The sequence below is a fragment of the Monomorium pharaonis genome, chromosome 8 (genome assembly GCF_013373865.1).
Source record: "Monomorium pharaonis isolate MP-MQ-018 chromosome 8, ASM1337386v2, whole genome shotgun sequence".
Lineage (NCBI taxonomy): Eukaryota > Metazoa > Arthropoda > Insecta > Hymenoptera > Formicidae > Monomorium > Monomorium pharaonis.
The window spans coordinates 23,665,841-23,683,540 of NC_050474.1; the positions used below are offsets into that span (position 1 = coordinate 23,665,841).

Below are 17,700 nucleotides of genomic sequence, written 5' to 3' on the forward strand. Positions count from 1 at the left end.
AAAGCACAACTTAATCATTTTGTATTTCAAAAAACATTTTTCATGAAAATTTCATACCATGTATCGTGAATGAATAATTGTATAAAGAAGTTGTAGAAATAATATATTTATCGTTTCAACTTAATTAGTCTCTTTCTTCTTAGAACGCAAGAAATCTATACATTCATTTTCTGTACGGCTATCTAAAATGTGTATAAGATTATATGGAGTATTAAAGAATTACAAGTTGTTTTTTTCAAAATTATGAAGGACAACGAGAAATTTTTATTTCATCTTTTAGAAAAATCCTGACAGAGATAGTTAATCTTTTTTAAAAAAGGCACAAAGAATATGCCCTTTAAATAGGCACAGTCAGTCAGGATCTAAAAAATGTAACATTTTATATAAAACATTTTATGAATATGGAGGAAAACAATGAATATTGATTGGAGGAAGAGAGAAGTGTATTTTGTATTAGATAAGATAGAAGAATAGATGGGTAGATAAATGTATTAAAAATTGTAAACCAAGTCTGCTTTTTGGTTATTATAATGCTGAAGAGAATAAAAATTACTGTTGTAATGCATCCCATGTATTTGCGTTCTAATAATTTTTAAAAATAAAAATGTAAAATTTTCTATATAATATAATTCCTTTAGTTATTTTACCTTAATACTTTTATGTGTAGAATAATGGAATGATGAAAACGTGTAATGAAAACGTATTTCATCTGCTGATAGCAGCCAATGTGTATATTCGAGTGCAAGACAAAGTTCAGAAATTCTAGGATTGTGGAGGCGAGATCGACGAGTGCCCCGCAAGATCCGGGGATACGCAGGTGTATGTGTGTGTGTATGTGTGCAAGTGCCAATCGATCGATCGATCGCCGTTGTCGCAGAGATGGCAAGTATCGCGATAGCGTATACTTTGATTTCTAGCTCGAACAAGCATGCTATCTGTGTTCCACATATGAAATGTATCATTTTCCTTGACAAACACAATGACAATACGCGTGATGCAAGAATCGCAGGCGTAATGTCAGGTTATCAACGCACCTCATCATCATCGCCGTCACCGTCGATTGCTAGATCCGCTCGTTTCTACGGCTGCCAATGGAGAAAAAAACGAAGATGGAATGTCGCGAGAGGCTAAATTTAATGTCGCGAGGAACGCGCGACAGTGCTTTAAATGTAATACGTAATATGCCGCGCTTCTTTCATATACGACCAAAGGGAGTTGCCTTGATAATAAGCGACTTATCCGAGCGACTGAATGATTGATCATCAATGTCGTGTAGTAATATTGGACGTGTATCATTGATGCGATATTGGACGTTTTATTGGAAAGTAATGTAGACAGACACGTTACATTATTAAACGTAGCCTAGGAAATATGTAGAATATACTAATGTTTCTTTCCGACATGATTAAATGTTGTCTTTTTTAATTTCTAAAACCGATTTACTTATTGTTTAAGATAATCTTATCGCTTCTGTTTTTTTTTACTACAGGCACTCCGATCACGCTTGATTGTAGAGATTTATGATAACTTTATATCATTTAATATTGCTACTAAAAAGATTTAGATAATTTTCTATTAATTCTGTACGACTCGTATTTCATATAAACGTTATATACTAATTTTTATATTACTATCATCATTAAAAAAATTCTTTATAAAAGAATTATAGTAATAACGTTGTTTATCTTAATGAAAATCTTTCAGATAATTCTAAATTTAAAATTTCTGAAATTCTCGAGTTATTTTCATAATCAGTAAAATTGTGATTTGCAAGTATTATTACCTGTGATTGATTAATTACAATCTTCAAAGAACGCTTGTGATTGAGATACTTTCTACAAAAGATGTTGCACTTATTCGATTACTGTCTATTGTTTAATTCGTATTATTTATAAGATCGATCAATGTCGTACAAATATAGATTCATCAATACTAATATGAAAAAATTCTTTATTGTCTCCTTAAAAATTCTACTTGCACCGCAGGAACCCTAGCGAGTGATTAACCAGAAGCTAGGAGAAGCTTTTTCTGCCCCACCAACCGGTCGGTAGCGTTTATCCACGCCGAGAGGCGCGTCACATCTGGACGAATACGCATGCGTTTGGCGAGAGAACGGAAAGAGGGTGGAAACGTCGACCAATGAGTATCCGACGAACGATAGCTGCCCGGGCGGAGCGTAACAGCATAAACGAGTGCGGCAGAAGCGGATTCTGCCACACGACGTCCGACAGCCGAGGGAAGACGTACGTCGTACCATCTAAGGAAATCTCAAGAAGGTATCCTTATTAGAAGTCCAACATTTCATTTTTAAGTGAGTGTCCTCACTTAAAGTGAGGAGTGAGTGACAGTTGGTCGTTCTTTAACTTCCCTCGGCAACGAGTCGTGCGAGATCTGCCACTCGACATGGAAACGCAAAGCGAAAAACGAAGGGCGCAGCACGAGTTTTGAAGAGAAATTCAGAAGAAAAACGGGCAGATTAAGAAATAGGTGAAGATGCTTCACGGCGCTCTGCCGAGGGCCTTCCTGGCCCCGGGTCTTAACTACATGAGCTATTACAGCGAAGAGATTCATCCTACTTACGCTGCGCCGCCGACCACGTGGCACATTCCGATGGAGGATCCATCCTCGCCGATTTACGCGCGGATCCCACCAGCCGAACATCATACGTCATTATCCTGGGAATCTTCGAGGTCTTCGACGCCGTGTCCCTTGGATCTGTCCTTGAAGCCGCCGCCGACGCCGAATACCCCAAAGACAGAAGAGATGATCGAAGTCGGTGACGAAAAAGATCTCAGGATCCGCGAACAAGTTCAGGCTCGAACCGAAGATCACAGAGACAGTGAGGAGGATCAACAGCTGGTTGTAGACGACTTGGACACCTTACGAAGCTCTTCAGCACAGAATCATCAAAGCCACTACGAACGACTGATTCTTAATAAAGAATCGCCTCGCTTTCACGACTCGATTGTTGATAAGCTCCATCATCTTCCCGAAGAGAGTACTCGATTGCCACCGTATCCCGGAAGTGAGCTCGCTTCAAAATATCACTTGCATAATCAGAAGCTGCTCTTGACGAGTCCGACGCATTTACAATCGATCCAGGGTTATCACCAGCAGCTACTTTTAACACCCCAACAACATCTTCAGAGTGTGCACGCGCCTATGACTCCACCTAGTACACCATCACCACCTCAGTGTCCTAGGAGAAGAGTTCGAGAAGAAGACCTCGTCTCACCGTCCTCGGGACCACCCACCAGCGGCGCCTCCCTGTCGACTCCGAAGCAAATCAGCAACGAGAAGACCGCCGCCCAGAGACCCAAGAAAAAACACGCCAGGCGGCTCAAATTCGACGAGGATACCAGCAGCCCGGTATCGGGTACCGTAATCTTGGGCCCAGATGAGGCGGTGGTGACCGGCGACATCGATCCCGCCTTCAATATCGTTGAGGTCACGGAGGAGGCGCGCGCCGAACTGGCCAAGATCGAAAATCGGCTCGGACCATATCAATGTAAACTTTGCCGGCAGCTTCACGAGGACGCCTTCCAGCTGGCACAACATCGATGCTCCCGAATTGCCCATGTGGAGTATCGTTGTCCCGAGTGCGATAAGCGGTTTTCCTGCCCTGCTAATTTGGCGTCCCATCGACGTTGGCATAAACCCAGATTACCTAACACCGACAGTTCCGCGACGTCGTCATCCACGTCGTCATCGGGGAACAATGCTGAGATCCCGTGCACCAGATGCGAGGCCAAGTTCACGAGGCAGGCTGCCTTGCGTAAACACCTTGCCACTCAACACCCTGAGACCAACAACAACATCAGCAATAATAATAATAATAATAATAATAATAATAATAACAACACTGGAGTCGATGGTCAGGAAACCATTGGTAAAGCAGACATCGCCCAGACAGTCCCGACCAGCCAATTGACCAACGAGATGACTTGACACCAATTTCCGGCAAGACCGCTGCCGAGACGACCCGGACTCTACTGGAGATTCGGCCTCGATTTGTAAGAAATAATGACATTCTTTCATTCACTAATTGGTTCAACGGTTTTCATAACGAGTACATAATCAAAACATGCTCTTTTGTAACGTTTTATTGAGATTAAGATTCGCTAAGATTTGCTGAGGGAAGAAAAAAAGAATTGAAATATGAAAGAGAAAGAGCATGATTGTTATTGTTGCTAAAAAGGAACACTTAATTTTAACTTATTTACTTTGTCGTATGTTATTTATGTTTAACTTTGTTTATTTTATCACATTTTATTTTATTATAATTATTTTTTGTTAACTTAAAAAATTAAGTTTTACTTTAGACTGTCTTCTCTTATGTACAACAATACGCACGCACGCAGATACACACACGATTTAAAATAAAAATAAAAATAAAAATATAAAAAATTAAATTATTTTTAAAAATTAAAGTAAAATGTATAGGTTGAAAATGGGATTTGAAAAAGCTTTATGCACAGAGATATACAAGAAAAATAAAGATTTACTTTAAATTGATTTAAGTTAGAGATTAAGTGTTCCTTCAATATCTAGTCTAGTCATTTCTAGTTGTACAGTACTTCTAGTCTTTATATATACAAAGATGACATTATTTCTAGTCCTTGCATGTACAAAAATGATCGATACCAAAGTAATATCAAAAAAGTTAGAAATACCAAAAAAGCTAGTGAAACCAAAGATACTAATAGTACTAAAAGTACTACTAATAATGTATACTATTTGATTGATAAAATTAATGCAATTGATATATATTATACTATCAAAAATTCTTTGGATTAAATAAAAAATGTAGTTGACTATATTATATATATTATATATCTATTGTCTCCTTCGAAATACGATCTCTTCGCGACTTCTAAGGAAATAGCATGCAGTATAGTTGACTACTTTTTCATTTTAAGTCTATTTTGGAAAACACATGATAAATATAATCCTATTTGGTAAAGTTTGTGCTAAGATCAATTTAAAAGAGATGAACAATCACGAACGAACATTTACGACAATCATTAGTAAGTAAACATATTTTCAAGTCCAATTTTTAACTTATACATTTTACTTCAATTTTTTAAAAATGTTTACTTCAAATTGTTTATATTTTATTTTAATCTTTATTTATAATTTAAACTGTGTGTGTGTGTGTGTGTGTGTGTGTGTGTGTGTGTGTGTGTGTGTGTGTGTGTGTGTGTGTGTGCGCATTGTTATATATGTTTTTCATTTTTCATATATTGAAAAAAACCGAAATGTATTCGTCAATGTATGAGTTTATATTCATACACATTTATCAAAGTAAATTATTCGTTCATGTTCGTTCATTCTTTGGTTAGTCTGGATCCACCCTTAGCATATGAGAATGTGATTAAATTTCACAAGCAACATTCACCGGGAAAAAACAGGGTTACGCATCACCGTTGTCCAAAACAAATATAAATTTGCATGTGTGTGTCAATTGTGTCATGTCTATAGTTGATGGGAAAAACCAAGTATTGCCGATAAAATATAATTTTTCATTTTTTTGGTTTCATTTTCTATAGTTTATCCTGAGATATACTGAATATATATTCTTAGCAATTTGGTTGTTTACAATTTCAAAATTATTGTGTTAAATGTATGTTAAACACAAGCATCACATTATTTTACGGTTGGATAATTGAGATACATGTAATGTAGATTGGATTTATCGAATGCACTATTGCCAAAGAAATATAGTAATTGTAAAACATTCAAAGTAATTCAAATCATTTCTAGTCATCTCCAATCACTTAAATAATTAATTCTAGTCATAAACTTGTGTCATATAATTAGAAACAAGTTATAACAAAACGCATATATTCCTTGTAAAGATCTGTAAAATTTCGATGATGTTAATCGTGAGTATATAATAGGTAGAAGCGATCTTACGTGTGATGTAAATATGTATATAGCATGCGTGATGTATATATAGCAAGACGTGATTACAGATGTTAAGTGATAGACTGTCTGATGATCTCAACTTATTTAGCGTTAAGCTGACGAACAGGTTTATTCGGGTTTAAGTTTATCTGTTACTTAAAAAAAAAAGTTTATTTTATCAGGACATTTAATTGGCCTTTGATTTTTTTTAAATATTTTCCTATATAATTTGTCTGTTCATAATTGTAAGTTAAAATTATAATTTTGAGTATGATAAATAGTTATTCATAATTATTTTTGTACAGAATTATAATTTTTTGAATATAATTGTATTGTTTATTATTGTTTGATAACATTTAATTTTTTATTTATTTATTCGACTTTTAAAAACTACAAATAAGATTATTAGAACAAATTTTTTTCTCGATTTTATTTTATGTCTTGTTCATGAACAAGACTTAGAAATTTCTTGTTCTCGAATATACTGAGACATTAAAAATTAAATCTTGTATATAACACATTGATCTCAAAGATTTTCATACAGCTAGAAACAACCAAAGTTAAAGTATTTAAGATATATAAAGTAATTATAATAAATCTCTTGTGCGGCTTTAAAATTTTTACAACTTCCGCATGTAATAAAATTAATCTGTAAAAAAGTAAGTAAATGAATATATTTTTCATATTTTTTTTCTTACATCTTTTTGAGAGTGTTATTTCTTACATCTCATTTTTACACAAAAATTGAAATATTTCCAAAATGTTTTTATAAATGAATTATATATAAAGAAAGTTTTGGGTTGCACAAGGACTTTATAAAATCTCTCAGTCTTTACAAAATAAAATTAAAATTAGATTTCGTCTTTATTCAATTATTCTTGTCCTTTTTCTTATTTTATGTTTTTACATATTAGCAAATGTCGATAATGAATACTTTAGAATAATTTAATTGATTTGGAATAATTTCGATTTTATGCGCTGAGAGATACTAGGCAATGTAAATATAATATAAATGGAATTATATATTAAATATATTATATATAATAAATACATTCAAATACTTGACGAATGGTACACACACACACACACGCACACATACACACAATATATCTTTCCCTCCAAAATATTAGATTATCCATTTTTCTAGATACGAGCGAATAATCTAGTATCTAATAATATAATGATATTAACAACATTTGAAAGGTATTGAAAATTTAATTATAATTTAATGACAATTAAATATATGACTCTAATTATAAGAACAAAACCTCCTGGTAGAAATACGACCATACACATAGCTAATTTAAATGTACTTATTTTAATTTCTAATCATGTAAGACATTTTTGTTAGTTATAATAATAATGCAATTTGTTCGATTGAATTTTGTTTAAATTACATATTGAGTTTCTTATTTATTTTGCTAATTCAAAGCGGAAGAGTACCATCTAAGCATAACTTTTAGGTGTAACGACAGAAATGCGAGTGCAAATGTATTCAAACAATATACCTAATTGTTAGTTGATTGTAATGCAGAAGTTAATCGAAAATTAAGTTTGTTGCAATAAATATATAATTGAAAGAATTGTCTAATCTACTTGCAAACTTCTGAGAAAAGCTTGGTTCTCTCTCTCTCTCTCTCTCTCTCTCTCTCTCTCTCTCTCTCTCTCTCTCTCTCTCAGGAATTAAATATTGTCAGGCATTTTTCCCAGCGCTTTCAATATAACTATATATCAATAAAAAATTGCGTGAAATAACGTCGAGCAATTAGTTTATTTCGGGCAAAATGCAATTTTAGTTTTAAATTCAAGTTAATGCACGATCAGCCCTGAGTTTTCATCGCTTCGTATTTCATTTGCAATGGAATGGAAATCTACGTTTGCAATGTATAGAGACCTAGATATAAATTTATATAAAAGCATAGCGTTACCGACCTATCTAATTTATATTTAAAAAAAAATTAAATGTATATGTATATATAATATATATGCATTATTTGAAAATAAATTAAAATTATTTGAAAATAATATGATGTATTATCTGGAATAGCAAGTAATTGCGTAGATTTTTAAGGCGGTATACTTACTCGAGTGTTTCTCGAAATTGTATATAAAACGAACGCACGTATGCGCGTATATGTATGTATAAATGTATGATATTGCTGTATTCATCGGATCTCACGATAAATCGTAAACTCGTACTACTTATATTACACCCGATTAGTTTGCGTTAATTTGCGTTACGCTGTCAATATTTGTAAATAACGTCTTGACTTCTGAAATATATGTCTCTCAAAAAATGACTTATTATTTTTATACCTGCCCATAATACCTGATCTTGTAATAAATATAAAAATGGAAATTTCAAAGACAATTAATAATAATAATAATCCATGGATTACATTAATTTAAATGTAATAAATAAAATTTGTTCTTTATTACAGATCTAAGACAAATAAAAAATAAATCTTATTAACAGTAATATTTATTTCTTATTTCTCGTAGATCTGTGATAAAGAAAAAATTTTTTTGGAACTCTAAACTTTCACAACAAATTTTTGGCTAATTTTGCTAAGTTGACATAATTTCATTTTATGTTACTTGCTGGCACGTTGTTACCAATTATATAATTTGTGAACAATAATATTTATCACAGAACATAGAACTTTATTTATTATTTCTAAAGCTGGACATCGAAAATTCTCATGGCATCGAAGTCACGTTGTCGTCGATAGTTGCGGTTACGCAACGATCTAGAGAAATAAATACAAAAAAGTGACAAAGGGAAGAGAGAAAAAAAGCTTCAGGGATTCTCAGGCGCGGTATTGTCCAGGGATGAGATGCCCTTCCATATTACTTCACTATGTGTCGCCATAATGCCTCACCGTAAAATCCATACAGGAGAGCGAGTGGCAGCGCGGGGGAGAGGGATTGGCAGTCCCGTAATCTTCGCGAAACCTTTGTGTGCTGTCCGAATAAAGAGACGTGTCGCGACCCCCATGGGAAAAGGAGAAAGAGGGCGAGGAAAGCTTTAAACGTAAGAGGCTGATTTCTTCACAAAATCCTTCGCAACTATTTGCTAATAAATTCGTCTTTAACGTACAATTTCTCATCGCAAGTTAGAACGCGACTAGTTAGTCCATCAACCGTGAAGAATTCGGCAAATATTTTGATGACGCAAAGATATTGAGATCAGATATTCAAAAAATTCAAGACCTACATTAACAACATTAATATGACATATTAAAAGAAAGTTGAATCTTTTATGTAAAATGTGTAATTTTTAAATATACTACAAAGAAAGAAAATCTTATTATACAATTAAACATTAATAATAAAGACCGTACATGAAGAGCATTTTCTCTTAGAGTTTACTCTCAGAATTACAAAAATTAAATAAAAATAAAAATGTAAAAGTTATGGAACGACATGATATATAAAAAGTCCTATGTATGTATATAATTTTTCTCTCATTTTATTAATATTTATATTATTATTAATATGAATGTATTAATATCACATATTAAAATATAAAATGTTTGATTAAACACACATTTTACTAAAATACATAAAAGTTTTTCGAAATACCATATTGCAGAGCTATGATTTTGAGGGTAAATTTTTTAAATAAAATAGAAAAAGTACATAATTCTCTTTGTGTTCTATTATTGTATGTGTGTTCTATTGTTCTATTATTAAAATTAATAACATTTTATTCAATTAAATAAATGTTTTTGACGGTAATTGTTTCATAAAAAAATATGCTTTATTATCTCGAGACTTATTCTAGTCTTCGATTATGTAAACAAAATCATAATAAACATTAATGGTTGTGGACAATTGGGATATATATTAGGAAGCAAGCTTTTGTAAGTTAATTTCACAACGAAAGATTCGACATGTCTGACCATAAATCCTCAGGTTTATTTTTCCTCTTTCCTTCTCTGTCGTTCTTTCTCTTTCTCTCTGCTCCATTCTTCACCATGACGTCAAGAAATTCAATTGACGGTGCATTTACCGGCGACAGGGATATATCCAAGTCCGGAAGATCGTGCCGCAAGATCGTCCTCGGAAGACATCCACAAAGGCATCACGGAATCTACTTACACCCCTTCTCGCTTCTAAGTTTTTTCTTTTTACTTTCGCTTTTTGTCCCACCCCCTCCGCAGACTGCTGACAACTTGCCGGTGAAACCAGCCGACGCGCGACGTACCGAATATTCCAGATACGGTATGTATCGTCGAGTTGAGAGCGAAGAACCGGACGATGGGTTCGCACCGCGCTTGCAGGAAGCAATTTCGCAATTTTCCTCCTTGACTTTGTCATCTTCGCTTTGCTATTCGCCTCGGCGAAATAGAATTTTCCCAGGTCGAGACGGGCGGAGCATGGTAGAGACGGCCACGAGTGCAGCCTCTACATCGACGTGTCTTCGAAGAATTTTCAGAATCGCTTTTCTCGTGGGACATCTCCCTTCGGCGTCTTAAGTGCGTCTGTATAGGTGTACGTCTATATGTAGCGCATTCGATAGGTTCGCAGAGAAAAGCTTTCTCTTTTTTTTTTATAGCTAAAGTGAGACCTTTAAAAATATCATTGTAAGAATGTGAAATGATTTTTAGGTATTTCTAACCAAATTCTCGTTGAATGGAATCTTTTAAGGTTTATTAGAGTTTTTGAAAGATTTTGTAATCCAAGGACTTTGAATTATACAAACATTGCAGGTCAGATTGCACATCCTTTATTTGTGCACGCGCTTTTGTTCGTCATTCGCTGACATAAATCTCAGTCTTTTAGTAAGATTTTTAATAAAATTTTAAAAGAATATAATTAATATAATATAATTATTTAAAGCATTAATAAAATTAAATTTTTAAAGCTTACAATTTTTCAATCAACATCAAAGTGTAAATTTCAAAACATATATAGAATGATTTTTAACTAGCCAACGGCAGTAACAGATGCGTTGTAACGTGATGTAGCCCGAGGGTATTACGTCTGCAATGGCACGACTGTAAGCTCTCAAAATGTGCATATACGATTTCTCAATGAAAGCTCGAAACTTTAATAGAACTAAACATGATTTACAAAACATAAATTCATTTTTAGGATCGCAAATTAGATTTAAAAAAAAAACCGAGTTAAACAAGTTTACCGTATAACATAATTTTAATTTGCTTGGAATCTCAGATATATAAATGAATTAGGAGAAATCGCGACGGATGAATTTTCCTCGGGAAAAAAGAGCGTCGTCAAACTCAAAGCCGAAAATGCCGCCGTGCCGTCAATAATCATTCCGATACGATTTCGCGCGTTCTGTGTAAGTGCGCAGAGTGAGCTGACGATGAATTACATTAGAGGCAGGAAGGAAATTGCTCGCCTCTTCACACGTCGGGTACATGGGGGAGATGGACAAAATCGGTGTGAATCATATAATTGTTTGATGCCGGCGACTGCCGGCCCCAGGCCAGCCCTGACACATTCTTGCGAGCCCCCGAGAAGATGACCCTTATATTTGTCGGGGAGGAAAGGATCACCACGAAATGCCCTTAACTACGGCATGCCGTCGACTCTGTGTACGCCACCCCCCCCCCCCCGGTAATCTCCGTGACATCAAACATTTTGTATGATCCGATGGGCAGGATGCCGGCCTACGTTGACACAATGATAAACTATGTTGATACCAAGAGAGCAGATTTTCAAAGAACAGATCCTTCCGCGAACAAATTTCGTGACGCAGTTCATATTTCGATTGAGTGCATACCCCTCCTCCTGATTTTTCTTATGTCTCGATTCAATAACAAGATAGGTCTAACTATTGCTCCTTATTACTTTTTACTTATTTAATAACTCGATAAATTGTCGCAGACATCAACGTTAATAATAATAAATTAAACTAATAGTCATTGATAATTAAAATTTAAAATTGGAGTAAATTGAAAATATTGCTTACACCTTATTATCATATATTATCGGTTTGTTAAACAAATGTATCCCCACTAGACAGTATTGGAAAATGTTTTTCGCAAGACATTGTACATTCTGTGTCTTCAGTCCGAACGGAAATTGATCGCATTCGAGACGGAAATTTCTCTTTCGAGATATCCGGACATCAGTGGGGAAAGATTTGCGAAAAGAGTGCCTCACCAAAGCTTTCACAGTTATTATCCTCGAGATATTTGTCGTTTAAGAGATCAGAATCAGGGTCGAGACAAACTGTTTTGGAGCCCCGGATGATAAATACAAAAATTTGAAATTATAAATACAATCGTTTCTTTGCAAATATTTGCAGTCGAAGTAGGTAGAACTTAAAAATCAACAAAGTATATTTATTAAAAAATATTTCACAATTAAAATGTTATTTAATTTGATTAATAATTTGAAATAAATAAAAATATTGAATAAAAAAAAATTGAAAAATCATTACGTTGTATTTTATTCCATTATAACTCGTCATAATATTATTAAAAAAAAATACTTTTTTAAATCTTATAGTGCCATACACTTTAACTCACCCCTGATTAGAACGATGTTGCGGCGATGTGGACTAGAGAGCGACGATTGTTTGCTGAGTGGTAAAAGCATCATTTTCTGTTTGTCCATCTTTCTGATGCTGCCCAATGCTTTTGTACATAATACGAACACAGTGCTTTTTCTCATACGACCGATTTCATACCGAAAGTAAAAATTGAATGTCGTATAACAATGCAAAGAATGTGTTTCCTCTTGTCACGCATTGTTACTTCAATTAATATATTAATATTATATAAGAATGCGTCAGTATTAATGTTTCGATTAGAAAATTGTTGAAAGAATTATTAAGAGTGTTGTTATTAGAGATAATATAATTAGCAATATGTAGCAATGCAATTGCAATGTAATTAGAATTAATGGAGCAGAGGGCAATTTCGACGTATTATTTTGTCAGACTGGTGTTAATATATAATTGTTTCCTGAGGCGAAAATTGCCTCGAATCAACCCTAAGGATGTCCGCTCGTCACGAGCAGTCCCCCTTCAATCCCCGACAATCCTAGTAAGTTGATCATTTTCCTTTAACTATTGGGTGAGCAATGTACACAGAATAAATATATTGGATTGATTTATAAATAAATTCCTTTTAACTTAACAAAACTTTTTTACATTTAATTTTTATATTTATTTATTTAGAAATAAATTTAATAGAGAACTGATATTCAATCTCTGTGCAAAATGTAAAATTTTGCAACATATATAAGATACAAGCTACTTGAATTTTTACTTTGTAGAATTTTTTTTCTACTTGAACGAAGAACGATCTCTTTAGTCTTTCTTGTCATCATAGGTTTACAGGCGAAAGGAGCATAATTACTTTCCTGATGGAATTAAAGAAGAAAGACGAAGAGAGAGAGAGAGAGAGAGAGAGAGAGAGAGAGACGCACTTCTCAATCCGCAAGCCTTCCCATTCACGATGCCGAAGGATCAGCCGCGGGAAAGCACCTTATACGCGGTGCTCGTGCTACCTAATTCCCTGAAAGTTCTTTGATACGCCGTCACGAAAGCTCACACAAAGGAAGAAATAAGTATCACCCGATGATAATCTCCGGATCTGTGCAATGAGGAACACACATCTTTACCGAGGAGTCTTGCCACCCGCGATGCGAGTATCACAAGTCCTCGGATCTCTGCGCAATATAGGACGATTAAATTCCACATCCAAGATTTCGACATTCGAGGACATGCGAGAATGCAATTGTGACAACACTACGGAGATACAAACAAAAGAGAAAAGACCATTACCTATTAAAAGGAAAAATCAATTTCTTGAGTTAAATAACACTTTACTTTTAACTTTTCCGTGTAGTTATTAGAATTTTTCACGAAAAGAAAGAAAGAAAGAAAGAATTATAACAATTCCTAAGTTTTCTATCAAAAATTTCGTCCTTTACTTGCGTTACGTAAGAAATAATACGCGAATTTTAGTTTTCTCCCTCCCCCACAATATTCCGCGTCTTCACCGTAAGACTTGTCTGTCTAGAGTGATGGCGAAGGTCCGAGGTGATCGTCCATTTCCGAGGTATCAAACGCAGACCCATCCCGAGACAAAGTCCTGGGACGCGACCTTTTTGATCATGTCCGCCTCGCTCGCGACATCCTTTATTATAGAGGACGTTTCCTCTCGTTTCCTGTTACTCCTCGTTTTCCGTCTGGACCGTTTACGTGAGAGAGAGAGAGAGAGAGAGAGAGAGAGAAGGCGGGAGACTTCTCTGACAGTTGCGGACGAATGGTTCCGCGCGAAACGACTCCACTTGCTCATTTATGCATTTCCGCTCGGTCGACTCGCATGGGTCTCCGTCGCGTCGTTTCGCGCGCGTTTCCAGCCCTTTTCAAAGGAAACCACAGCGCGGAAACGGTCAGTATCGTCTAATGATGTGGTCGAACATCCCGAGCTTCAAAACGAGCCGCAGCAAACCGGCATTCGATTGTCGCGTTTGCAAGTTTATCACCATGCTATCATTGATCGAAGAGACAGTGATTTATCTTTCAGTAATATGATTAAATTACATCTTATATAATAAATTGCAATGATAATTTTATCGATAACCATCTATACAAATTGTTATTTGCTAACTCCGCGATGACAACTTCTCACATGAAGTTAATGCAACAGAAAACCAAACGTGTCAAACGTCAAAGTTTACTAATCAGAATTATACAATAAGAATGTGAATAAACGCGTAGTTTTTATATTATCAATTAAGGATTCACATCTGAATTAATGAAAGACACGTCTTGATTCACGATCTTCAATTTCAGAGTCCGATAATGACAAGAGTGACGGCGTAGAGATATTGATTATTCTCTCGTCTTCACTGGACCATCCAGGCGAGTTGAAAAAGTCGCAGCAAGTGTCGTAAAGGTTTCTGCGAATCTTGCAAGCGCGCGAAACAATATGCTGAGACTAGGAAAAGCGTCATTATGAATTAGATTTAATTAATTTATGTACCAATTTTAATTGACTTATCCGCCACATCAATCACATATGCGGTATGGAATGTAAAAGACGCGTTTTTAATGCAAATTTACATTTTAAAACTACTTTTCTTTTTGTTATTTGTTCACTTGTTCATAAATTGTTATTTTAATATTAAGAAATATTCAATATTAATTTAACACAAAATATTCAAATAACACAATTGCATTAACACATGTTAACACATGTCAAAAAAACTTTCGTTTTTTTTTAACAAATATCGTTTTTAAGAAATACAAAATGTTTTCTATTGTATAGTTTGTATGATTAGAACACCAATGATTCTTTATGGAAAAAATGATAAAGTAACGGCAGATCTTGAAATTTTTCTAGCCCGCAATACATACGTAACGTGCGTCTCTCGCCTTCAGCTTCATCTTCGCCCTTCTTTCGCAAAGTATCAGATTCTTCGTGAGATCTCTTACAACGTCGTTTACCTTCTGATCGAGCGTGTCGTCGGTGCAACTGCTATCCGAATCAGAATCAGAATCAACGGCAATCGACAATCCGTCGAGTTTTCTGGCGCAACGCAGCTTCTTTTTAAATATCGATTTATCGGCGTCGAAGGAATCCTCGGCAGAATAAAGATCGATCAGAGACGAGCTGAACACGCCCGAGTCTATCGAACCGATATACCTTGACGATTTGGATGCCTCAAGCGTGGAATCGGTCGTGTATTTTTTAGCTCGCCACTTTTTTCTTTCCTTCTTACTTTTTTTAAAAGAAGAACATTTCCATTCGCAAATTTTACCTTCCGCGAAACCCTCTCGATCCTCAGATATTTCAAACGTGTCACTCCGTTCGTTTACCGTCCCAATTAAAAATTTATTTGGAGAGATGGACGGATCGTAACACGCGATGTGTCCCAAGCTGGAACGCGAATGATCGAAACTGGAGTCCAAGTTCGAAAGCGAGCAGTTATTCGGACTTAAGTTTGAATGCGAATCGTAATAAAGGTAGTTCGAATGTAGAGTTGAATGTGAGCCACGGACAACTGTGTTGCAATCTATGGTCTCAACAGCGAGCTCATCCTCGTTTCCCGAAATTAGACTCGGAATCTGCGTACAAGAGAAGTACTTAGAAATTGTGGAATTTTTGTTTGAGTACTCACTCATAGCGTCAATTGACATCGAGTCGTAAATCTGTGTTGTTGAGACGGTTGAGTCGAGATACGATGAGAACAATGGTGTGAATTTAGATTTTTCGATCGTCGTCATTGATGTCACATCGACAACGTCACGATGATCATTACTGCTTTTTTGGGAAACGGTAAGAAAATCTTCCGTGTCGTTTTCACTCCTTGCGGCCGAAAGATCGTCGAAGTCTTGGTCAATTCTTTTCTTTATGTCCTCCAGAATAGCCACCTCGTCTATCTTCTCGACGATTTTTTTACAATATCTCGATTCTTCTAAATCGAAACTTTCAGTTGACTCTTTCACATGATCGTCATTATTTAAGATTGCAAAATTGTTTTTTAGACAGACTTTATCTCCAATCGAAAATTCTTCAAGTTTATTGCCCTCCTTCGTTAAATCCAGATCAAAGGACATTTGTTTGATAAAGCGACATTTCGCCTTTGTTTTCTTCCTAGAAATTCTATTTGAAGAATAAACTGCCTCCTTTATCGTTTTAACAGAATCATGTCCAAAAACATTATTTGAATTTTTCTCAAGATTTAAAGAACCAATAGGATTCTTTGAAGATAATACCGTTTTAATATTAAGATTATCAACGTGCAAAATTTCCTGCACATTTCTACGTCGGTCATTTTTCAATGATTCTTCTTCGATGATCCTTCGAACGTTTGCTGGACTGCTCCTTTCTCCTGACATATTTCTTTTCCTCGCAATTATAGATCTATTTTCGACATTACTCCAATTTATTGTATTTATTTTCGTATCATCGGATATTGACGAAAAATATTCGTCACAGCTTTCTAAATTATTTTGAGAATTTTCGTCACAGCAGGTTTCCCGTAACGTCGCCGTTATTTCCTCTATCTGCCGATTTACGGCAGTAAATTTATTAACATACTCAGTACGCTTGTTCTCCAGAACTCGAACGCGCAACCATGGCTCGTCATAACTTCTTCCATTTGAGTTATGAATATCAGTACAAAAGTCCGTGACGATTCGGGGTTCGTAATTGTAGTGTTTGTCACAAATAATCTTTTCGGTCGCCAGCTTTGATCTTTTCTTTTTTCTTTTTCTTCGGAAACTTTTTCTGTTCGAAGTTTGAATTTGTGCGTCTCTGGTTAAATAGGAATCACATTTATTGTTTATCGTAAACGGATTCTTCAGAAAATCGTTAGGTAAAGAGTAATTGTTAGCCGCATGATTGTTCCGTACAGCATCGACTTTTTTTTCTTCAATACATTCATGGAGTTGACTATAATGAGAATTTCTTTTTTGAAGTCGATTGGATTTAGGGGTGATCTCCGTCCATTTCATGCAATCAATTGTCGTTTGGTAATCTGTACGAGTTTTAAGATCTATATTTATTGATAAGTTTGACGTTGGTTGCGTGATCCAATATTTGCATATTATCGTAGGTCTAAAATATTAAACGGATAGAATTTTTGTAAATATGCTTCTTTCATTTCCTTAATGTATAATAATTAATATTAAAATAATGAAGTACAACAGCAAAATAAGCGGAGTTTGTACGTACTATAAGCTAAAGTTTTTTAATATTAATACAATTAGATTTTTAAATATAATTGTATATAAATGTAAATTTCGATAATCTTCTTTTAATTGAAAAATGTCTTCCTATATTTTTAAATGTCAAA

The 17,700-nt window shown here is 34.9% G+C and overlaps 1 protein-coding gene across 1 annotated transcript; it reads left to right on the forward strand.

The window, feature by feature from the left end:
• The first annotated feature begins 909 nt into the window (after positions 1-909).
• LOC105832938 (protein glass) lies at positions 910-4,148 on the forward strand. The gene has a single exon (XM_012674282.3). The coding sequence runs from the start codon at positions 2,494-2,496 to the stop codon at positions 3,946-3,948; it is 1,455 nt and encodes a 484-aa protein (XP_012529736.1). The 5' UTR covers positions 910-2,493; the 3' UTR covers positions 3,949-4,148.
• Positions 4,149-17,700: the final 13,552 nt, after the last annotated feature.

Coding starts and splice junctions, on each gene's coding strand:
- LOC105832938 (XM_012674282.3), top strand. CDS start 2,494: ATGCTTCACGGCGCTCTGCCGAGGGCCTTCCTGGCCCCGGGTCTTAAC.